This window comes from Myotis nattereri (genome assembly GCF_964212035.1).
Source record: "Myotis nattereri genome assembly, chromosome: 16".
Lineage (NCBI taxonomy): Eukaryota > Metazoa > Chordata > Mammalia > Chiroptera > Vespertilionidae > Myotis > Myotis nattereri.
This window is the reverse complement of record NC_138091.1, coordinates 43,201,026-43,225,750: the sequence shown is the minus strand read 5'-3', so window position 1 is coordinate 43,225,750 and position 24,725 is coordinate 43,201,026. Positions and strand designations below refer to the sequence as shown.

The 24,725-nt window shown below is 41.2% G+C and overlaps 1 protein-coding gene across 1 annotated transcript; it reads left to right on the top strand.

Annotated features, from left to right (window-relative positions):
* Positions 1–3,859: 3,859 nt before the first annotated feature.
* LRRC37A (leucine rich repeat containing 37A) lies at positions 3,860–24,501 on the top strand. Its single transcript, XM_081109752.1, has 13 exons — positions 3,860–4,303; positions 6,608–6,679; positions 6,927–7,007; positions 10,896–10,967; positions 11,955–12,029; positions 12,932–13,047; positions 15,463–15,594; positions 15,846–15,973; positions 16,500–16,604; positions 20,939–20,988; positions 23,933–23,987; positions 24,097–24,233; positions 24,340–24,501. The coding sequence occupies exons 1-13, from the start codon at positions 4,287–4,289 to the stop codon at positions 24,452–24,454; spliced, it is 1,155 nt and encodes a 384-aa protein (XP_080965878.1). The 5' UTR covers positions 3,860–4,286; the 3' UTR covers positions 24,455–24,501.
* Positions 24,502–24,725: the final 224 nt, after the last annotated feature.

The window sequence follows — 24,725 nt, the reverse complement described above, 5'->3', positions numbered from 1 at the left end:
GCGTCCAGCGCTGTCCCATATGAACGTTAAAGATGTGGGCCTGGGGGTGTTGGTAGCTCCCGAGTCCACTAAGGAGATTGAACTGTTTGTAACTGGGCAGGAGGTCTCAGATCATCCTCCAGAGTCCGCAGAGGAAGTCAAAGCGCCAACCCAGCAGGGGACCCCTCCAAGGCCCCCTGAGGAGACAGACTCCTCTCCATTGCAGCCGGAGGCCGCAGCTCAGCCTACTTTGGAGGCTACAGCCCTGCAGCAGACGACAGCTCCTCCGAAGCACCCTGAGGTGCCGCTTCCACATCCAGAGACGGTTCCGGCTCTGCAGCCAGCCTTGACTGAAAGCACTGTTCTGCCTCTGGACCTGGAAGTTCGAATAACTCCGCAACCAGAGTCATCTGAGACACTCCCTCCAAAGACTGAACCGAGTGCCACCACGAACATATGTGAGCTCTGTGCCTGCAGCAATGGGACGCTGTCCTGTATCGGTCTCGGCCCAACGGAGAGGCTCCGCAGAGTGCCTGTGCCAGAGCCCAACAGCTACAAGGGCACCTTCTCTGTCTTGTAAGAACTGCCTTTCCTCTTTTGTTCTCTGCATCCTACCTGACACGGCAGCCTTTTCCCTGAGGTCTTCCTTGGCTTTCCTCATCTTCTCCAACCCACATTGACTGACACTCTGTTATCTTGTGTTTGTCAACGATTTCTTATCTTCATTCTCCTTCTTACTATTGTTTCCTCCTTCACCAGTCTTTTAATTGCCCATATTATTTTTCCTTACCCATTTTTTAGTCCCATTATTTTATTCCTTAACCTCTAATTACCTCCCACTTTTGCTCCATCCTCTTTACAGCAACATGGCTCTCTCCCCATCTCACTGGTAGTGATAAAACAGAGCGGTTAAGAAGAGAGATTCTTGCCGAAACCGGTTTGGCTCAGTGGATAGAGCGTCGGCCTGCGGACTGAAAGGTCCCAGGTTCGATTCCGGTCAAGGGCATGTACCTGGGTTGCGGGCATATCCCCGGTAGGGGATGTGCAGGAGGTGGCTGGTCGATGTTTCTCTCTCATCGATGTTTCTGACTATCTCTCTCCCTTCCTCTCTGTAAAAAATCAATAAAATATATTTTTAAAAAAAAGAGATTCTAGAGCCAGAGTGACTAGATTTGAGCCTAGGGAGGTCATTTATTAGTGTTGGGACTCAATTTCCTCATCTGTAAAATGAAGATAATGATAGTTGCCATCTCATAGGATTGTTATAAGAGTTAGATGAGTGAATATATGTAAAGTACTTGTGTCAGTGCCTAACATATGTATGTGTTAGCTATTATTATTATTAAATCCCTCAGTTATATCCAGAACTCATCTTTGCCTCCTGGCTTTCTATGTGTATCACCCATTTTGTATCCAACCCAGGGCTAAGTACAGTGGGAGCCACAGAAGTGTGACATTGTCTACAGAACATGACAATGGTAGGTGGGAAGAAAGAGAATATGCATAAAAAAGGAGGTAACATATAATTAAGTACTAAAAGATACAGACCAGAGGTGCAATACTTCAGCAGAATCTATAGTCATTGGGGTGTGGAAGTCAGGAAAAGCTGTATGGATAAGCTAGAACATTAGCTGGGATTTAAAGGATGGCTATGGTTTGTTAAACAGAGAACTACTAATGAGTGCAGTCTAGGCAGAGGCATGGCTGGAGGAATAGACCAGTCTGGTTGTAAAGAATTGGTTTGGGAAGCAGTGAAAAATAATGATTATGAAAAACCTTGGCGCTCAGCTATAGGGGTTTGGAAGTTACACTGAGATTGGGAGAGCCACTGGAAGTTTTCAAGTGAGAGAGACAGATGATTAAAATAGGATTATTTTCGGTTCCATATGTAGAGCTATCTAGAAAGGAGAGCTTGATTCAGGGAGACCAAATAGAATGCGCTAGCAAAATCTAGGAGTAAAGTGGGAAGGCGCTGAATCAGAGTCGTTGTGGTAGGAGTAAAAAGAGAACCCTGGGAACACTATAAAGGAACAACTGATAAGCTTTAGTGACTGACTGGAGATGGGAGATGGAATGTACAGGAAAGAGAAAAATCAAATATGACCCTGTAAAATTTCTGCCCTGGACGATGAGAACAATGGTGATATGACAGGCGGACATCCATCGGTTGGGAAGGAGAGCCTGTGTGAGGGAGATGAGTTCAGTTTGGCCATCTTTTATTGGTGAGCATAAGTAACCAGAAGGCTTCGGTGGAGTGGCAATGTCCCCTAGGCAGAGGGGCAGGTAGGAAGGTGTTTGGCTTTTTCTGACCTTCCTGGAAAATGTGTCTGTAAACTGAATAGGTACGTTGTTGCTGAGGCAAGAGGACAAAGCTAAAGGTAAAGGCTCAAAGTCATCCACAGAGTTAGTGGTTGAACCTCAACCTCAGGAATTGAACAGCTTCTTTTAAACACTTGTAATTCATAGACATAGTCTCACTGTGTGTTTTTAAATGTCACAGAAGTATATACAGTAGTATAAAATGTGAAAATCCCACCCTCTCCCACTGTGTGTCTATCCTTCCATCCAATCTCTTTTCCTCCCTTTCCTTTTCCTTTTCCTTTTTCTTTTTCTTTTCCTTTTCCTTTTCCTTTTCCTTTTCCTTTTCCCTTTCCCTTTCTCTTTCTCTTTCTCCTTCCTTCCTTTCTTCCTTCCTTCCTTCCTTCCTTCCTTCTTTCTTTTTTTCTTTCTGTTTTGCATTTTCCCCTAAAATATTAATACTTTACTCCTTGTTCAGTGATTTGTGCTTTTCCCTGTCAAATATGTCTATGAGAGCTTTCCATATTAATTGTCTCATTTCTAACTGCCCTTATCCTTCAAGACCTGGAGAGATTTCCACAGAGTCACTGAGCCAAAGCTGTGGTGTGGCCTGGCATAAGGTTTCTTTATGTTTATTTACTGATAATGATAAATTTTTGCCATTTTTCTGTTGAATTATTCTTTTCTCATTGATTTGTAGAAGTCATTTTATTTTTTTTTTTAATTTGTAAATATATATTTTTTAGAAGTCATTTTAGATTTTAGAAAGAGTGCATTCCAAGTCTTAACTGGCATTACCCATCCAAGAGAAGTTCAGGTTCTGAGGAGCTGCCTCATTACAAATTGTCTTTGTTAATTGTGCAAACTGGGAAGCTGATAGCTGTGGAAATTGGAAGACTGTTATTTCCTGCATTTGAATATTCCCCACAAGGTTGCCATGATGTTTTACTTATTCTGTTCATTCTTTTCCTACTTATTCAAGGATATTAATTGTTTCTTCACAGAAACTTGCAAGGAAACTTAATTTCTTACATCAATAAAGATACATGGAAGCCATACCATTTTGTTGCAAAACTGTGAGTATATTCTCTCCAAAAATGAATACAAAAAATAACTAACTGCATTGTATGATCCTTCTTGGTCCAGAATTTTGAGGTCAGTAACTCTGATAAATGGTATTTCCCCCTCCATGTCCCAAATCAATCACTATTGATTGCATTTCTGTTTGTTTTAAAAATTAAATTTGGCAGGCCCTCTTTTTTAAAAAATATATTTTTATTGATTTCAGAGACAAAGGGAGAGGGAGAGAGAAATAGAAACGTCAATGATGAGAGAGAATCATTGGTTGGCTACCTCCTGCACACCCCCTACTGGGGATCAAGCCCACAACTCAGGAATCCAACCCTGACCTTCTGGTTTATAGTTCCACGCTCAACCACTAAGCCACGCCAGCAGGGCTGATATATTTTAATTGTCCTCAAAGAAGTTGTGCCAATTTACACTCCAATCAGTGGGCCACGACAGCATCTATTTCCCTCTACCTTTTCACCACTGCGTAGTCTCCATTTTTTGGCTGATCTAATAGGTGAATAAATTTGAATTTTTCTGATTAATTGTGAACTTAAGTACTTTTATATATGTATTGAACATTTGTATTTCTTCCCTGAATTTGCTCTGCCCTTTTTTGCTCATTTTTTTAATATTGATTTGTAGAAAAGTCTATTTAGGCACATAAATGATTTGGGGAAAAATATTTCCATCAAAGTACCTGGTATTTTTCATGACAGTTTGTGTGTCATCTTACTAGTTCAACTTGAACAGATTGTCATAAATGACTTCTGAATTATTAATAAAAGACATAATAATGGCACCATTACCCCATATATATTTCTGTGCAGTAAATAGTTGTAGTTATTTTGCATTTTGATCCAGAAATAACCTTTTCATTTTTCAGAAATCTCAGTGGAAATAATTTGAGAGAATTACATAAGGATTCATTTGAAGGCCTGATGTTCCTCCAGTATTTGTAAGTTAATTATATTTATTTGAGTTGTGTTTTTGTTTCTATTTGAGTTTTTCGTTATGTTATCGATAAAATAAATAAGGGTTTCAAAACAGATTATCTCTACAATTTCTCCCATCAATAAAATTCTACAATTCTGTAAGTTTGTGTAGGGCTCCAGCCCATCTCTAGCACTTAATATCTCCTATGCATTTTCTTTTTTTTAATCATATGGACAAGATACATATAGAAAAACTCTTCAGTTATAGAGGAAAAGTGGTAATTTGGTGTAAGTAATTATACACACCCATATGAGCCTTGTTATATAAGTGTTCATATACCATCTGCTCATGTTTATATTTAGTTTAGGGTCCATGATCAAATTGGACCTATGGTGTATGTGTTTTTACAACCCTTAAGTTAAGAATGATTTTTTGTTTATTTCATAAACTAGAGGCCCAGTGCATGAAATTCGTGCATGGTTAGGGTCCCTAGGCCTGGCTGGCGATCAAGGCCAATCGGGGCCTTCTGGCTGCTGGCCAGGGCCTTCCTTTGTTCTGCACTGCCCGCTGGTGGTCAGCTCGTGTCATAGCGAGCAATCGAACTCCTGTTCTCCCCGTTGAACTCCCAAGGGGACACTTTGCAGATTAGCCTTTTATATAGAGAGAGATATTTGAATTTTCATATGTTCACATGTCTGTTTTTATTTTATTTATTTATTTTTTAAATATATTTTATTGATTTTTTACAGAGAGGAAGGGAGAGGGATAGAGAGTTAGAAACATCGATGAGAGAGAAACATCGATCAGCTGCCTCCTGCACATCTCCCACTGGGGATGTGCCCGCAACCCACGTACATGCCCTTGACCGGAATCGAACCCGGGACCCTTGAGTCCACAGGCCGACGCTCTATCCACTGAGCCAAACCGGTTTCGGCACATGTCTGTTTTTAACATAGTAGACAATGCAAATGAGCAAGACTCATCATTGATGTTTCTTTCTCTCTCTCCCTCTCCCTTTGTCTTTGAAATCAATAACTCTCTTTCAAAGAGTTATTCTCAGAGGAAATAGGATGCAAAAATAACTTTTAAAACGAGGAAATAGATATGGGCAATGAGAGCTATCAATTGGTTTTGGTTACAGCAGAGGGAAAAGAGACTTCAGGTTGGATTAGCAAAGATGTTACTAGAGTAGCTTTTTGAACAGGACCTTGAAGGGCCCTTGGGGATCATCAGGCAGACATCTTGGGTAGAATAAGCTTGCAAAGGAGCATATGGAAAGGCAAGACACAGGAAAAATACATTGTAGAGTACAAGTAGAGAGAGTAGGACTTTAGAATCAGATCATCTAAGGCTTTGAATGCCAAGCTACCATGTTATCACACCAGTGCTCTAGGACAAACGTTAGCCTACAACAGAATCTCTGGCTGCACCCCAAAGTTACTGATTCAGTAGGTCCAGAGGGGATTGAGAATTTGCATCTTCAGTAAGTTCCCAAGTGATGCTGGCTGGTATTTGAGAGTCACTTCTGGAGAGCTAATCTAGTGACTGTGTGCAGGATGGATTAGAAAGGAGGAGATTACAGAGGGAAATGCCAGTCAGAAAGCAGTTATACCCATCCAGGTGAAAAGTGAGGGACTAAAGTGGAATCAATGGAAATAAGAGAGCCAGCTATAGACAACAGTGGGTGTTTTCAAGTAAAAATTCAGTGCCATGTTGTTTTCTGTTGCCCCACCACTGTACAACTGAAGCAATTACATTCATGGATTCTTAAAGCAATGTAAAGTAAAAAATGAATTTCTATTAATATAATAGAAAGTATCATTCTGAGTTAGTTCAAAGTTCTGTAGTATTAGGGAAGTAACTTCCTTTCAAGTTATGTGAAAAGGCATCTTTTATTTCATCTGATATTGAATTGGCTTAGACAAACAGAACTAAACCAGAAAGGTGTGTAAATGTGAGACTATTTCTTTTAATATTATACATTTATAAATACATATGAACAGACAACCTTTGAGCTCATAATCTAAATTTGATAATTTGATGGGACCATAAAAGGTTATCTAGTTGATTCTTCTGCTCTCAGGAAAGATTACCTTTAAAGTCTATCAAGATCTACAGTTGCATATTTTATTTATGAAGATTATGAAAATGAGAGAGGTGAGGGCAAGGTTAGGGGCTCTGAAAGGTTCAAATCACAATTCCTAAGATTTTGAGTTTAGACTAAAGTTGCGTTTTTAATATTATCATTCTAACCTCTACCAATTATTTCTACTAATTAGATATCTAGTGGCTAATTGAGGCACTATTTTTCTTTTACTTTTTCTAGAGATTTATCCTGCAATAAAATACAATTTATTGAAAGGAATACATTTGCATCACTACCTTTTTTACGATATATGTAAGTTATAAATATAACTTCATTATTTTTATAATTTTTATAAAACTTAATTTTAAACCTCATGGTTATTCACTGTTTTGTATCTAATGTACCACATATATAAGCAGATCTCTTCTACAGAGAGATTTATTTAGTGTGGGGAGGGAGTATTGAGGTTGTTTTATCATATATAAATTAGAATCACTGCCAAAAGATAAATGATCTGAAAGAATACTTTTTGTCTTCTTTTGCTTATGTCTGTTTGTAGAAATCTTGGTTGCAATTTAATCACAAAAGTGAGCTTTGGAACGTTTCGGGCCTGGCATGGAATGAAGTTTTTACACAAGTTGTAAGTGAAGTAGAAGATAAACATATGTAAAAAGCTATGTGTAACAACATCATACAGTGATTAGTTAGCTGGATGTAGCCCAGTTTGAATTCTGAAAAGTATGGCTTAAGAGCCATTCATTTTTTATTCAAATGAGGAAACTCAGGTACAAAGAGAACAAGAGACTTGTCTAACTCATGTATGGCACTGTCTGCTTTCCTGAGTGCTGACCTTTGGCACGGGCAATAGAAGGCACCAAGCACGTAACATTCAAAGTAGCATCGTCATGGGAATCCCAGTGGTGCTGCTGCTCCGATATATGAATGGTCCTTGAAATTCTACATCTGAATTGAACTTTGATTCCTGTTCATGTGCAAAGTTTCTAAATATATGCAACATCGAACTGAAATAATTAAGTTTAGCTCAGAGTTCTCCAGGGAGCAAAAGGTGTGGGTGTTTCCTCAGCCATGAGTCTCTTTTACTAATAAATGGCAAAGCAGAAAGAATTCCTAAAAATCTGCCACAGGGTCCTTCTCTCCCCAATCACCCAGAACATTATTTTTCAGAAAGTATATGCCTCTGAAGTGAATATGGCTGTGTATGCTAAGGTGTGGTGTGAAAAAATATAAAGAAAAAAATAAATAGCTGTAGCCCCATTCCAATTTCTTTCCCGGCTCTCGGAAGGAAACCATCCCATCACTCTGCATTGCTCTAGAAAATCCTGTCTGTTCACAGCTGTAGGTACAGCTGTACGAGTAGAGGCAAACAAATTAATGTTTAGTGTTGACTTCAAATAGTCCAGTGTCAAGAAAACAGAAACCACAAAACTGACCCCAAAATTTGGTATTGAAACCAGGATGTGTGAGTCCTTCCACATTGTTCCTCTTTATCAAGGTTGTTTTGGCTATTCTGGGTCCCTTGAATTGCCATATGATTTTAGAATTAGTTTGTCACTTTCTGGAGAGAAGTCAGTTGGGATTTTGATAGGGATTTCTTGAAACCACACACATCATTTGGGGGAGTATGGCCATTTTAACAGTATTATCTTCTGATCAGTGAACAGAGCATGTCTTTCCATTTATTTAGATCTTCTTGAATTTCTTTGAACAGTATTTTGTAATTTTTAGTGTATGAGTCATGCACTTCTTTGGTTAATTTTTTCCCGAAGTATTTCATTCTTTTTGATGCTAGTATACATGGAATTGTTTTCTTCATTTTATTTTTCTATTACTCATTGTGTATAGAAATATAGTTAATTTTTGCATATTGGTCTTGTACCTTGCAACCTGGCTGAACTCCTTTATTAGCGCTATTGTTTTTTTCTAGATTCCCAGGAATATGTCTCATGGTTTTCCAGTTTTCCGGACGTAGGTTAGAGAACTTCAGAGTCTCTACGGACACCTCATTTCTCAGCTTTTACCTTTAAGTGTTTTGGCCAGGCTATTTTTTGTGTTTCTGTGCTGTTATACATTGCCTCAGCGGCTGCCGTGTTAAAACACTTACCTGTAATTGTTTTCAAAAACATTTCCCCTGCGGAGAGAGGCTTTCGGCAGAGGCAGCTCTCAGTCAGGTCAAAGGCAAGTCTTCCGAGTGCGTTTCCAGTGCGGTCTTCCAGAGACCGCGAGACAGCTCTTTGGGAATGAGATTCTGTTTCTGCCTGTACTGGGGGTGTGGACTCTTTCCCAGGGTTACCCATGGGAGGGAGAGCAAAGGTCTAAAATGAGTTCAAGCAATACAGATCACTGTTCTTATGATTAATTTAATTGTTCTTGAATTAATGTCCCCTGAATTCCTGTAAGCCTGTATGTTAAATTTCCAGAGTTTGGAAAAGTGGATTCTATTTTTGCCAGCTGTTTTATGCTGCCCTTTTTAGGGGTGAATTTTCAGGAGCCTTACGCCACCATTTTCACTGATTTACCTACACACGGTTTTAAATCTCTAAAGTCTCCACGACTGCAAGCTAGTTAAATATTTAATCATGGGAGGTGATTAGGAAACAGAAATAAAAAGAGAAAATGTAATTTTCTCTCCCAGATGGGTACATGACATTTGAAAAGGTATTTCTATGTTCGGTAGCCTCAAAGTTAAGGTTGAACTAACAACTATTTTAAACTCCTTTTCTTCATACAGGCTAAACACAGGCTTTCAAGTCAGAACTGAATTCAAATTCCAGCTCTGCTTCTTACTAGTTTGATAACCTAGGGCAACTTATGTAACCTCTCAGTGCCTCAGTTTCCTCATTTGTGAAATAGGGTAATAATATTTATCAATAAGGTTACTGTGAGGATTAAATGTGAAATGCTCATCACAGATGCCCAGCAACCTAATTGGTATTAGCTGTGATAATTATCTTTCTAATATTCTGTAAAAGTACACTAATGATTCTTTTTTGTTCTTGTTAAGCCTCACCTGAGGATATTTTTCTATTGATTTTTAGAGAGAGTAGAAGGGAGGGAAGAGACAGAGAGAAACATTAATGTGAGACAATCGATTTGTTGCCTCCCGCACGGCAGGGATTGAGCCTGCAACCCAGGTATGTGCCCTTGACCAGAATCAAACCCTCGACACTTCAGTTTGCAGGCTGATGCTCTATCCACTGAGCCAAACCAGCTAAGACCACTAATAATTCCTGAGTAGAGTTAACCTAAAGACAGGTTTTCTTTTCATCCTGTTTCTCCTTGTTTTGTTTTTTGTTTATTTGTTTTGTTTTAAAGAATTGAGGAGAAAATTTATTTTACCATTTGAAATGAAATTTTGTGTCAAAAACGAATTTGTTCATTGTATTGACATATAAACAAAATGTCATTTATTTATTAAACAAACATTTATTAAATACCTAGTAAATGTCAGGCACTATGCCAGACACATTGTGGTCCCTGCCCTCAAGGGGCTAATGGTCCAAAAAACGTACAAGTAAACAGGTGATTACATACGATGCAGGCCTGTGATACAAGGGTAAGCATGGGAGTATGTGATGGCAGCATGGCTTTCACCAGGTCCTCTTAGATTTATCCCTTCTTTGGCTCAAAACCAAGGAATTAGTCCTATTTTTGTCTTTAACTGGGTGGTTTAAACTATGGAATTATTTTAATTTCTAGAGATGAAAGAAAAGTCCCTTAAATTATGAAGGACACTAGCAAAAGTACTTCCTATAGAGCACAGTCACGCCTAGGGTTTTCATTCTGAAAAGTTCTTCAGCAGTTTTCCCCCTGTGCTGTCTGCTTCTCTCCTTCCTCCTCCCCCTCCTCCTCCTTCTCCTTCCTCCTCCTTTTCCTCCTCCTCCTTCTCCTCCTCCTCCTCCTCCTCCTCCTCCTCCTCCTCCTCATCCTCCTCCTCATCCTTCCTCCTCGTCCTCCTCCCCCTCCTCCTCCTCCTCCTCCTCCTCCCCCACCTTCCTCCTCCTCCTCCTCCCCCTCCTCCTCCTCCTCCTCCCCCTTCTCCTCCTCCTCCCCCTTCTCCTCCCCCTCCTCCTCCCCCTCCTCCTCCTCCTCCTCCCCCTTCTCCTCCTCCTCCCCCTCCCCCTCCTCCTCCTCCTCCCCCTCCCCCTCCTCCTCCTCCTCCCCCTCCCCCTCCTCCTCCCCCTCCTCCTCCTCCTCCTCCTCCTCCTCCTCCTCCTCCCCCTCCCCCTCCTCCTCCCCCTCCTTCCTCCTCCTCCTCCCCCTCCTTCCTCCTCCCCCGCCTCGTCCTCCTCCTCCTCCTCCTTTTACTTTCTCATCTTCACTTTATCATTTAGAAAACTGGGTAACTCTCTGAAAAGGAGTGCTGTACGGTTTCTAAGGGTGATCTATATGGATAAAGACAGAAAGTTATTTTTTTCAACCTTCAAGTTTTGTACCAACAAAACGAATATAAACTTTCATGGCAATTATTGAAAATGTAGATAATTTTCATTCCATTGCATTTTTCCAGAATTCTCGATCGTAATCCTCTGACAGCTGTCCACGATCCATATCTTTTTAAATTGCCAGCATTAAAATATTTGTAAGTATTGCTCATGAGATGATTTCTGCTTTCTTACTTTCATCAGTGATTAAGTACTTTGTGTTTTGACTAAAAGGTCATAATTTACATTTTAACTGGGTGATTGGATAAGAGTTATTGGCACAGAAAAATGATTAAGAAAGAATGCATATGAACAAGACAGCCAACAGAGGAAGGGAGCGGCATTGAAGAACACATACAGATTTGGAACATGTAGATGCATGTAGAAATACTGTTGACCTCAGAAAGAAAAAAGAAAGAAGTTGTGTGTTACGTATTAAAAGAGTAATCAAGCGGTGGGCACAATAGAGAATGAGAAGTAGGACAGCGGTTTTAATAAAAGAAGAAAGATTGTATCACCAAGGTCATTCATTTGATGACACAAATAAATTTAAATTTCTTCAAGAAGAGCTCTCTGAAATTATCATCTTTGGCTTTGACAGAAGCCAGAATTGAAGTACTCACATGTTGCTAAGTGTCATATATATATATGAATATGATTGATTTTTTTTTTTTATTGATTTTTCACAGAGAGGAAGGGAGAGAGATAGAGTTAGAAACATCAATGAGAGAGAAACATGCATCAGCTGCCTCCTGCACATCCCCCACTGGGGATGTGCCCGCAACCCAGGTACATGCCCTTGACTGGAATCGAACCCGGGACCCCTCAGTCCGCAGGCTGACGCTCTATCCACTGAGCCAAACCGGTTTCGGCTGAATATGATTGATTTTTTACAGAGAGGGACAGAGAGTTAGAAACATCGATGAGAGAGAAACATCGATCAGCTGCCTCCTGCACACCCCCTACTGGGGATGTGCCCGCAACCAAGGTACATGCCCTTGACCGGAATCGAACCTGGGACCCTTCAGTCCGCAGGCCAACGCTCTATCCACTGAGCCAAACCGGTTAGGGCGCTAAGGGTCTTTGTAAGTGTACAGCTTTTGTCTCGGGGTTTATATCATGCATGTCTGCACTTTCTCCTCCAGAGACATGGGGAGGACGCAAGTGTCACTTACAACAGTTGTGAGCATCCTCATGATGATCCCTCAGTTGGAAAAATTGTAAGTTGATTTTTCTTATATTTATTTTCACTTAGTCGTTCTTTCGGCTTCTTTTATGATTTTCTTAAGTCAGGCTTCTTGAGGCCAGGTAACCACATAAAGTGTTTTATGCCCAGAGTAATTTCTAATATATGTACCATTCACAATTAGGAATTGAGAAGGGACTCTATAAGATGGGGACTTATCCAGAGTCTTCTTAGAAGTCTTCCCTCTTCCCGTGTATTCTCAACCCAAATAGAGAATAGAGACCTTCGGGTTGGGAAAAGGAGATACTTCTGAATTAAACTACTTGTTAGTGTCACCCAATTCTAATGCCTATCACCTTTATTCTAGGCATTCCATACCCACTACCATTCTTATCTTTCTGTTGGGCACTTCTGTCCTCCACTCTATTTACTATATTCAAGAGTAGCAAATGGCCAGCTGATCCCTACCAAACTGCTCAGGCGATATACCCAAACAACTCTTTTGTTGTTGTTAATCCTCTCCCAAGGATTTTTTTTCCATTGATTTTAAAAAATTTTTTTTAATCCTCACCTGAGGATATTTTTCCCGTTGATTTTCAGACACAGTGGAAGGGAGGATGGAAGAAGGGAAGAGGGAAGAGAGAAAGAGAGAGAGAGAGGGAGAGAGAGAGAGAGAGAGAGAGAGAGAGAGAGAGAGAGAGAGAGAAACATTGATGTGAGAGAGACACATCCATCATTGCCTCCAGTACTTGCCCTGACTGGGGCTGGGATCCAATCCAAGACCCTTCATTGTGTAGGCCGACGCTCTAATCATGGAGTAACTCCGGCCAGGGCAGCCCCAACAATTCTTTTCTTCACAGCTCTGTGGTAGCCTTGGTCTACCAACTCAAGTAACTCCTTTGTCACTAATTTAATTCTCTGTGTTTCCATTTATAGGATCTTACCTAGCCATTTGACCTGCTGCCTCTGCCAATTTAGAAATAATATTGAGACAGTTGCCAAGACAGTCAAACTGCATTGTGACACTGAATGTCTGAAAAACATACCTTGTGGTGAGTCTGAATTGCCCAAAGATAAACTTTTAAAATTTTATTTATGTTTTAATTTTTAAGCGATGATAATAAATTTTTAAACAAATAATGTAACTGCATTGTTTTTATTCATTCATTCAGAGTTCAACTGCCTAGATTTCTAAGAACTACACCTTGCTCAAAGTCAGATAAAGAACAAGAGAGGAATGGAGGGGGAAGAATGAAAGGGGGAAGGGAGTTAACATCAATGGCCACATGGTGTGTGCTGTGCTCTCTGCTTGGTGCTACTTACAAATGAGAACTTGTTCATTAGTGTGTCAGTTTGTAAACTGGTTTTGTAGGCATGAGGTTTCAATTGCCCTTTGCCTTGTAGGACGGGTATAGATACATCTTTTTTAAAAAATATATTTTATTTATTTTTTACAGTGAGGAAGGGAAAGGGATAGACAGTTAGAAACATCGATGAGAGAGAAACATCGATCAGCTGCCTCCTGCACACCCCCCACTGGGGATGTGCCCGCAACCAAGGTACATGCCCTTGACCGGAATCGAACCTGGGACCCTTCAGTCTGCAGGCTGACGCTCTATCCACTGAGCCAAACCGGTTAGGGCTAGATACATCTTTATTTTGTTTATTTTTGCAATTTTATAAAAAAGAGTACAAATGATGCTATTTTATTTGGAATTTGAGAGTTTCTGGATCCATCCCCAGAAGCTGCCACCCAGCCCTTCTAATGGATGGGAGGGCTCTTGTATCCTTAGACCAGCGGTTGCCTCACACCATCCAACTCTGAACTTGCTCTGAAACACAAAGATTTTCTATCCACCAAACACACAGGTGCTTTTAAGTACCTTCCTACATATTAGGCTCTTGGCACCTACTTGATAACCACCAAACTGTGCTTTCATGCCCAGATAGCACAGGTCTCTGTCAGTGATCTGGGGCACATCATAAATAATAATGCTGTTGCTTATTTTTCAAAACAATGTGTTGACCAATTATATTACTCCCTTTTACCTCAAGGGTGGGCAGAACAGGCATTTTAATCTCCTTTCACAGGTGAGTAAAAACAAGGTCAGAAAGTGCTAGGTGCTGTCACCTAGGGCCAGGTCTTTGGTTTCAAGTTGGGGCTCTTCGCAAGCCCATGTTCCCCCTTTCTCAGGACCCTTACCCCCTTCTCTGGCCCTCACCACCACCAGCAATATTTGTAATTTTTCTGGAAAAAAACCCCAGCGGCACAATGGTACATTTGACCTTCATACAGTCAGAAGCTTTGGATGATTCCCCAAGTCAAGCTGAAAATATAAGAAATGACATGAAATGAAAGCAAAGGAGGCATCTGACAAAAGTTGCTCTTTTCACCCTAGCCCAGTGGTCGGCAAACTGCGGCTCGAGAGCCACATGCGGCTCTTTGGCCCCTTGAGTGTGGCTCTTCCACAAAATACCGACTTCTGCGCATGGGCCACAAAGTTTCAATCGCACTGTACATGTGCACCCGCACGTGGGATTTTGTGCGGGAACTGAAGGGTCCCGGGTTCGATTACGGTCAAGGGCACATGCCCTGGTTGCAGGCTTGATCCCCAGTAGGGGGCATGCAGGAGGCAGCCGATCAATGATTCTCTCAACATTGATGTTTCTGTCTCTCCCTCTCCCTTTCTCTCTGAAATCAATAAAAATATGTATTTTTTAAGTTGCTCTTTCCCCAAGTATTATTCCATAGATTTATTGACCATTCCACAGTGGCACACAAACCTGGCAAATCTCTTAATCTATATCCCAGATGCCTGCCTATATTTAAGCAAAGAGCAAGAGTGGACATAGTGTTTTTTTCTGTATAGAGCCTTCTGTTATGGGGGCTGGGATATATGGAAGTAGGGACCAAGCTAAGAAATCGATGAGTAAGTGGAGAAGGGTGTGTCCAGATGAGGACCTGTTAGCAGAGGGCATTAATCATGGTCATCTGTGACAGTAGCAAGAACACGAGCTCCCTGAAGAGTGGAGAGAGGTGTGGTGTGGTGTGAAAAGCCTCCAGCCTCCAGCCCCCTCTGCATCTGAGGCAAGACAGGAGGGGTACCTGAATGTGGGGAGTCACAGTAGATCTTCAGGTTCTCACTGAGTGCGTCTTCCAGACTTGGCATTTCTTCAGTAAGTGGCAATTGGCCCTTGGGGACCAATGGAATAATCCTAAATATAGTTACTCTATTCCACACTATGGGATGTTCTCAGTAAATAACCACTTTTTAAAATGATACCTTTACTCCTTTTGTTGTGCTGACAGTCATAGGTTTCAGTGGGGTTTATTTTTCTCCTCTCTAAATGGCACTCTCATATTTGCTGATTCCCAGTTTATCTGACTGGGATGGATGGCTGTGGGCAGACAAAGAGCTGTCCCGTGAGTCGTTCAGTATCAAACGTGGTCTCTTCTTTTTTGACAGATGAAGGACTACTTATAGAAGGACCGTTCATGAAAGTACTGCCAGGCCGGAAGGACACCCGCACTGAGCTGAGTGTTGAGCCAGAGTGGGCATCCTCAGACAGAAACGGAGAGAGTTCACCATCTCTAATGCGTGAGCAGCTAGACTTTAATAAGAGTGATGTTATGCGTGCACCAAGTTACAGATTGCCCTATTTCTTGGAGGAAAATCCAGAAAATGTAGACCCAATGTTATTACCATTCATTAACCTCCCTTTTCAAATGTGCAAGATGGAGACATGTCCCTGAGTCATTTGATAAACAACAGAGGGAATCTCTCTCTTAAACCTGAATTTTACCATTAAAGTTACAAAAATAAATTGAGGAGGCTATTTTTTGGAACAGGCCCCCCGAAGACGCTGCTCAGTAAACAGCAAGAAGAAACTGTCTCCAAGGCAGAGCGGGATGCGGATCAATGGAAAAAGCAGTGGCTGGAAGCTCAGGGTGAACAGGAAGAGGAGGAGCCCAATGAGGTGAGGACAGCTCCCCAAACATAAGGCCTGGACTCTAGTCAGTTTAGGACACGCCTTGAAAGCACCCAGGCAGGAAGGCCAGGGCGCCTGATCTGAATCTTGTCTTGGCCAAAGGAGGGGCTAAGACAGTGATCCCCTCCTTTGCTCATTTAGAGAACGGCGCCACTGTTCCAAGGGTAGACGAGAAAAGATAAATAAATGGTACAGAAAATGCTACTGCTCAGATTACAAAGTACATTAGATTTGGTATGTTCTTTAAGAACCTACAAGCTATTCACCTGAAAGAATGGGGTTTTAGAGTAGTAGTTAAGACTAGTTAGCCCTGGCCAGTGTGGTTCTATGGTTATAGCATCGGCCCACGCATGGAAGGGTCATTCTCTCCCTTCCACTCTCTCTAAAAATCAATGAAAAAAATATCCTCACATGAGGATTGAGAACAACAAAAGGAATAGTTAGAATAGGCTAGAGAATAGTTTTTTTTCCTTTTCATCTTTTTTTTTAATACCTTCTTTGTTTTTGTTTTTAGCTCACAAAAGAAGTGCCAGGATATGGCTATAACAAGAATCTCATCGTGGCAATAATTGTGACTATAGTAACAATAATTTTTATTGTAATTTTCTGTCTCATTGTGGTAAGACAACAGTTGATTCAGATTTCCAAAATATATTCTGTCTTTAGAATAGATTCAGAACCCACAACCTGAAAATCAAGTTCACTTTCCCACCTACTCCTACTTGATACTCCTCTTTAGTCATGAGCACTGAGAAATGCTTTGTTCTTTTACTACGAATTATATTCCAGGGATTTTTAAAGGAAGCCCACCCCACTCCCAGAGATCTCTGTGGAAGTGAAATCAAGATAACAAGAATAGTTTGGAAAATTAAGTTTAATAAGCCAGAGCTGACATGATAGCAAAATTTCTTCAATTCAAAATGGATGATGTTAATTTGATGTACTCACCAATAACTCTCTTTCTATCGCTGATTTTTTTCCTTGTTGGCTGAAGTGAGGAGAGATATAGGATCTCCACCTCATGGAGCTATGTCACCCTGGAAGAAAGGACCAGGCTAAAAGATAAAAGTATGATCTTGTCAATTCATAAGATTTACTCAGCAGCTTTCTTCTCCAGTGTGTAAGATATGGTGGTGTAAATAGGTTCCGTTAAAACACAACAACCTAAAGCCTGCATCAGGCTTCTTTAAAGCATGTCATGTTAGAGTCACCTGTTCCTGGCGCTTGCCTGTGTCCCTTTGTTCAATTACATGATGGTGTATTTTCCCTACAGGCAGGTTGCTAACATTAAAGAGTGACTTACTAAGCTGGGGATCTTGACTCTACCCTACTACCCAATCTAATTTACCTTTTCAACAGTCATGTCAGCCCTCCATTCAGACAGAGCAGCCCCTCACCATAATCCAGCCACACCATGCTCATTCCCACTTTTGTTTGTGCCTAGCCCACCTAAAATCCCCGTATTTTGCTCTCTCTGAAGAAGTCCTGTGAATCTCTCAAAAGCCAGTTCGAGTTCATCTTCCTTCATGAAATCTTCCCTGAGTACTCCAGCCCCGCTGGTCTTACTCTTCTTCTTAAGTTTTGTCACCATTTTTTTTTTTTCAGGGCAATAGTGAGGCATTCCCCTCCCCTGAGAACCTAAAAATATGGTAAACAATTTCTACTCCCTATCCCAGCCAATTTGGTTCAGTGGATAGAGCGTCAGCCTGTGGACTGAAGGGTCCCTGGTTCGATTCCGGTCAAGGGCACATGCCTGGGTTGCAGGCCCGATCCCCAGTGTGGGGCATGCAGGAGGCAGCCAATCAATGATTCTCTCTCCTCATTGATGTTTCTATCTCTCTCCCTATCTCATCCTCTCTGAAATCAATAAAAATATATTAATAATAATAATAATAATAATAGTAATAATAGTAATAAGTGGCACCCCAAGAGAGAGATACTAAGGTTAACACATCATAGAGCAGAGTCGAGATGTATAAGGACCAAATGGCTTCCTGGTCCATCAGACTTGAGTAAAACCTGATGGGACGTATTAACTGCTAAGGAGAAACCTGCCTATCAGCAGGAGGGTTGGTCAGCAAAAAGCAGAGGAAAGGGGAAGAGGAGACCAACGTGAGCACTGTCCATCCCAGCATTGCTTACGTGTGGAGATGGCCTCCCAGGCCGCAGATGTGGAGAGTCAGCCCACTAGCCAGGCTGTGCCTGTTGGGGAGACAGATGGACCCTGCTCAGCCCTTTTCATTAAACACTGGATTCAGCTCATTCCTTTTGTTCTGATTCTGTTCTCACCAGTGGCCTTCTGATTGAGCTTTAGTGGGCCGTGGTGGCCTACCTCTACAGAATGTATTTCCCTGATCATGTAGAGACAGATGCTGTCTGTGGAACAGATGTAGTTCTCATTGTCGGGTCATAATCTGGCCTTCTGATTTTTTTGTTAATCCTGCGGTATTGATGAGGTCAGACTTCCCCTGTAGGGAGAAGTGAGTTCTCTCTCGGTGAGGACAGGGTCTGATTTCTAAGCTCGGAGGCTGGGGACCAGCATGGGGACCAGTTGGCCAAGGCCTCTGGGAAGTAAGTACCTGGCCCTTGCCCAGACAGTACCCTCTACATCTCCCAGTGGCTTATGGCCCTTTGCTTTTTTGGAATTTCTTGAAACTCCTGTACTGCATTTAATGTCTATGTAGTTTAACTTTACATTTATATATATGGTTTCATTATTTCCTCTCCCCACTTAGATGATAAGCTTTTTGAGGATGTGGACCATGCCTTGTTTTGTTTTGTAGCGGACAGTAATAGAATGCTATTAGAAAGATGAGGCATTTTGTCAGTTTCACAATGAGGACTAATGCAACTTAATATTTAATTTGAAGTAGCATACAGAGTCCAGCAATAGACAGACCCATGTGTTCCTAAGACTTTTGAAATGTCATCTTGCAATATTCTAATCAGTGAAATATAATTAATAAATGGTAATCAAACAGCTGCTTAACTATTTGAGGGAGAAATACTAGCAGATCTCTATTTCTCACTTTAAACCAATGTATGTATATACATAAATGTAAAAAAAAAAATAAAGAACCTGTAAAAGTACTAGAAGAAAATAGAAGCAATACTGTTGTAATCTAGTGGTGGGAAAGAGCTTTTTGAGCCTGATACCACAGGTAGAACCCTTTGATAGATTTGACCACTATGGCACCATTAGCAAACTTAGCACTAGTTTATGCCAAGCATAGGATGAACAATTTTTCATATATTGTTCGATTAAACCCTGTGAGGATGATAGTACCACCCTCTTCCATAGACGGAAATCAACTTAAGGCCCCAGTGGCAGAACTCCATTTTGCCCAACTGCAAAGCCTGTGCTTCTTACTCCACCGTTCTGTGTCCTCAAACACAAAAACACTGGGGAGTATGTGAAACACTGAAATTCAGTGAAAGCTACTGAAAGGAGTAAGATAAATGAACAGGAAGATGATAAACAGTCAAGGGGAGAAGAGGGCATGGGCTGTGAAGAGTAGGCTTTGTCTTGACAGTGTCACCATATCTGTCAGTCCTCTCATGGCTTATTGGGGTGTAGGTTTTGTTAACAAGGCCTTTGTCACCTGGTGGTATGAAAGTAGTCTCTGGTATTTTCCTCAAGTCCTTTTTATAACACTTCTTATTATTTATAGGTTTTTAAAATCTGTCTATCATTCACTTTGTTTTTAGTCTGGTTGACTGTTTATCCCCCACACAAAGATGCAATTGTTTTAGAATCTTTTATTGAATGACTCATTCTTTCTTCACTGATCTAAAATACTCTCTTTGTCTGGTTTCTGTTCTGTTGATCCAGTTATTTTTTTCTGTACCAGTAGCAGTATCACTATATAGTTCCAATTCCTTTTCATATATTTTGATATCTAGTAGGATAAGTTCCTGCTTTTTTATCTTGTTTTCCATACATTTCATAGCTATTCTTGCATGTTTCCTATTAAATGTCAGCTGGCCAGTTTTTTGTCTTTTGGGGGGGGCAGTTTTTGTTTAAAAACTATCTTAGAATTTGAATAGGATTGCAGTGCATTTGAAGGTTAATTTGTGGAGAATTGACATGTTTACAACATTCCAGAAGCTTGGTCGTCGTTCTTCCTAATGTCCTTCAGATGAGTTTTAATGTTTTCATCACATAGGTCTTACACATTGTTAAGTTTATTCCTAGGTACTTTATGTACTTTCATTGATATTGTAAATGGGCTCTTTCATTTTTTTAACTAGTTATTTGTGGGATATAGGAAAGCTATTGAGGTTTGCATGTTGATCTCTTGAGCATGTATTTAGCTATCTTACTGAATTGTTGTAGTATTGACAATAAAATTTTAATAGATGCTTTTGGGCTTTTTAGGTTATACATCATCTCATGTGCAAATATGTTTTATCTTTTTTCAATACTTCGTTTTTTAAATTAAATTGATTAGGACCTCCTAAAAATGATGAATAGTAACAGTAATAATAGGCATCCTACTGCCGAAACCGGTTTGGCTCAGTGGATAGAGCGTCGGCCTGCGGACTGAAGGGTCCCAGGTTCGATTCCGGTCGGGGGCATGTGCCTGAGTTGCGGGCACATCCCCAGTGGGAGGTGTGCAGGAGGCAGCTGATAAATGTTTCTCTCTCATCGATGTTTCTGGCTCTCTATCTCTCTCCCTTCCTCTCTGTAAAAAAAAATATTAAAAAAAAAAATAGGCATCCTACTCTTGTTCTTGACCTTAAAACAAAGCTGCTATGTAGGTTTCTGGTAGATACTTTTATTTTCCTACTTCTAAGAGTTTTTTGTTAGGAATTATCTGCTGAATGTTCTCTAAAATAGCCAATAAAATACATTGCCAACTGCATGCAAAATTCTAAGTTAGGAACTATGGAGTCAAAGGAGATAGTGGTCATTGTGATGAATAATCATGATGTTGTTTTCTTCCAAAACAGATTTATTGTCATAGAACACCATCAGAGGAAAGTAAAGAAGGAAGCTCAAGGTAAATATGAGTCTGGCAATTTTTAAAGTAGAATTTTAGAAATAGAGGAGCTTCCTCTTCCCATAAGTAGCTTGAGGTGACCTCTGAAAATGGTTCCTTATTCACTTGACCCAGAAAATCCCACAAAATCAGGCAAATCAATAGGTTCAAATCTTCATGTTCACTTTAAGAACACTAGTGAAACCCAGCCACCATGGCTCAGTGTTTGCGTGTCGACCTATGAACCCAGGATGTCATTGTTCGATTCCTGGTCAGGACACATGCCCGGGTTGAGGGCTCAATCCCCAGTGTGGGGTGTGCAGGAGGCAGCCAATCAATGATTCTCTCTCATCATTGATGTTTCCATCTCTTTCTCCCTCTCCCTTCCTCTCTGAAATCAATGAAAAGAAAAAAAGCCACCAAACATCGGAAGGATGTCACTTTATAGAAGCAATATGTGCCATTCTGTTATTAAAATGGTGGAGTCAGTAGATATGCCCAGGCCAAAGAGTAGGGCTAGAGGCAGGGTCGGGGGCCCAAAAAGAATGCTCAGTTTTTGCAGAGCGTAGGGAAGTAGATGTAGATTCTCTGGTCATTTAGCACATCTAGGTGAACAAAGCTCCCAAGATGCGGCACAGAACTCACAGAGCTCATGGAGGGATTAACCCATAGATATGTTCTCCCTGGCACATTGAGGTGATCCTTACTGAAAAAGAACAGATTGTTCCTCAACCAGAGAGGAGGTTGCTCAGAAAAAGAAAAAAAAAAAAAAAGATATCCCAGAAGAAACTGGAGAAACAGAAACGTATGGCCTGGGAGTAAGTTCATTGTAAAATAAATACTAATAAAAGTAAAAAGAAAGAAAGAAAAGAAAAAACTAGAGGACTTAGAACCTATCAATCCTCCTCTTTTTCCATGAGGAACCCACCAAATTTGGAAAGAATACTTATTTATCCGGATGCTTTACTTGGATTTTGCAAAATTAGCTCCCAGCCAAAGCTGAATGGGACTGACAGATGTGTCTGCTGTCACTGGTCCTTTAAGGAAACGGTGCAGAGGGAGAAGTCTTGGTTGGACGTGTTTCTGCTGGTGGTGGAGGCTCTAGGGAGGGGGTAGGGAAGACCACGTGGTCTCAGGGTAAGGACACTAGTCTCCTTCGAGGGTGATGAAAGGTAGAATATATGAGTTCTTCCTATAAAATAGCAGGAAAACATCTCATCCTATTGGTTTTCAGGCCCCTACTCTATACCCTTTATCCAGTTTTAACTGGGAGAGACTTTAGACCAGTGGTTCTCAACCTTCTGGCCCTTTAAATACAGTTCCTCATGTTGTGACCCAACCATAAAATTATTTTTGTTGCTACTTCATAACTGTAGTGTTGCTACTGTTATGAATCGTAATGTAAATATCTGATATGCAGGATGGTCTTAGGCGACCCCTGTGAAAGGGTCGTTCGACCGCCAAAGGGGTCGCAACCCACAGGTTGAGAACCACTGCCTTAGACAATAGTTTGTCTTTTTCTTTAATAAAAAGGAAATGAAGAAGGGGAAAGGGAAGATATCTTGCTCCGTGGTCACATTGCTAGTGTTAACGTAAAAACATTCAAACCTGTAAAGAATTTTTGTGAGTTTATTTGAGTCAAACTATTGACAATTGTCAGGAAGCAGAATCTCAATGGACTGGGATAATGCTCCACAGAATGGTGGTTTTTCACCTATTTTTATACATTATAATCAAAGGAAGAGATGTAGATGGGTTACATGAAATCCATTGATGACAAAGTAGAAAGGTGGGAGAAAGCAAGGTGGGGTGGGGGGTGGGGAGAACCTCTGGGATTGGATAAAGAGTAAAATGATAGACTCATACTTCTTTTACTTAGTTAGGTCCAGGATAGTTAACAGTCAACAATTAACATAACAGGGGTCTGGAAAAAGGGAAGTTAGAAGTTACCCTGACATTTCAAGGATATGTTATCATAGATGCAAAAAGACAATAGGCTCAGTTAAGGTAAAGATTGACCTCCTCAGGGAAGATACTGGCCTAGGACGAGACTACCCACCATAATTGCTTTTAATTAAAGTTTTCATTTCAGACCATCCTTGTGGCTACTTTAGGTCTTAGAGTTTGCAAGACCTCCATGCAGGCCTCCCCTGAGCTTGTCAGGTTAGCATGTGGCCCCTTTCGTCCACACTAGTGTCAGAAAGAAGATGGCTTCTTTCCTGTTGGGGACTTCTTCATTGGTTGTACTGTGCTTGGGCTGTGAGGTACATTTTATGTCACAGCTCGGTACACACATCCCACACAGACATAAGTAGTTTCTAAACAAAATTATTATGCAGTCTGATTTTTTTTCTATTCTGTCTGTATTCAGAAGGGAATATTTTGTATCTTGGTGCTGGTTATGACCTTTAAACTGATTTCACAACTCAGTCATCAGTGACAGCCTGCAGTATGAAAGTCAGCAAGCTAGATAACTTGGCTAGTTGAACTTGGACATTTAGTTGGTGTGGTTTAACTTATGGGATAAAGCAGCTAGCAGAATAAAAGCACCCCCCAACCCCCCTGCCGCACCCTGCCCCAGCAAATGATGCATGTGAGACCCAGTCTAAAGGGGACCTATGTAACATGCTTCTGCCCAGTGTGGTGGTGCTTTTTTGCTTTCACTGCATGAGGGCACTTGGTCAAGGGCCAAGAAAGTGAGTGGGGCTGAAAATCCTGCCTGTACTCTATGCCAAGCCACATAGAGTCTCCCCAGAGACCTTGTGGGGCCACTTTAGACAGACACGGAGAACTTCTGGAAGTCCAGCATGCAAGGGCTCCTTGTCAAGGTCCCAGGTCTGTGGTGACTTTGCTCGTGAGTACGGACCCAGGTACCCATTTAGTCCGAATAAGACCAGAGCTGTACGTGTGAGAGACATGGAAATGGCATGAATCACTAATTGTCGGTATGCGTTTTTCCTCCAAGGGACTTTTTTCCATTTTTCCAGCATATGAGACGGTCACCGGAACACAAGATGGAGGTAAATGTGAGGAGGATAAAGTACTGTGTGTGTGTGGGGGGGGGGGGGGGGAGGCAGGGAGACAAAGTAGGAGGAACACAGAGTTCATATGTCCCTGTCTGCTCTCTAGGAAGGTGGTTTCTGGAAGAGGCAGCCGCTCTGGCTGAGAGATCTATACAGACCTCTCAGTGCCACACACGTAGAGAACATGGCACAGGAGCTACACGATAAGGATTCGGCGACTGAGGATGAGCTGTTCTACAAAATGTAAATGACTGGGAACAATTTGGAATTCTTGTCAAAAATGAGGGAATAATGAAGAGTTTAATTGTTCCTTTCAGGAGTAAAAGCCTTGGCCTTCTTCTCACTGCAGGTTGCGTGGAGAGTTCTCGGTGTTGAAGGTTGCTGCTACAGACCCTGCGGCCCAGAGCCCAGCGAATGAGCACATGACCCTGCCACCCAGCGAAGCCCCTCCTCAGGCTCCCTGAAAATGTTCTTGACCTACGTGTACAATAAATATTGTTCTTTTATTTTCATTCATTATCTTGTGATTTTTTTCCTAGCTTTATTGAGGTATAGTTGACAAATAATAAAAACTTTTAAATCCTTTTTTTTTTTTCTTAAGGAGGTGGGAAGAATCAGCTTCCTATAGCAGAAACCAGAAGAAAACTAGCTATTCACTATGGGGAGAGATGCATGAATACTAGTTTGAGGATTCCAATCGGATGGCAAGTAAGGACCTATCTGGGGTTCAAACCA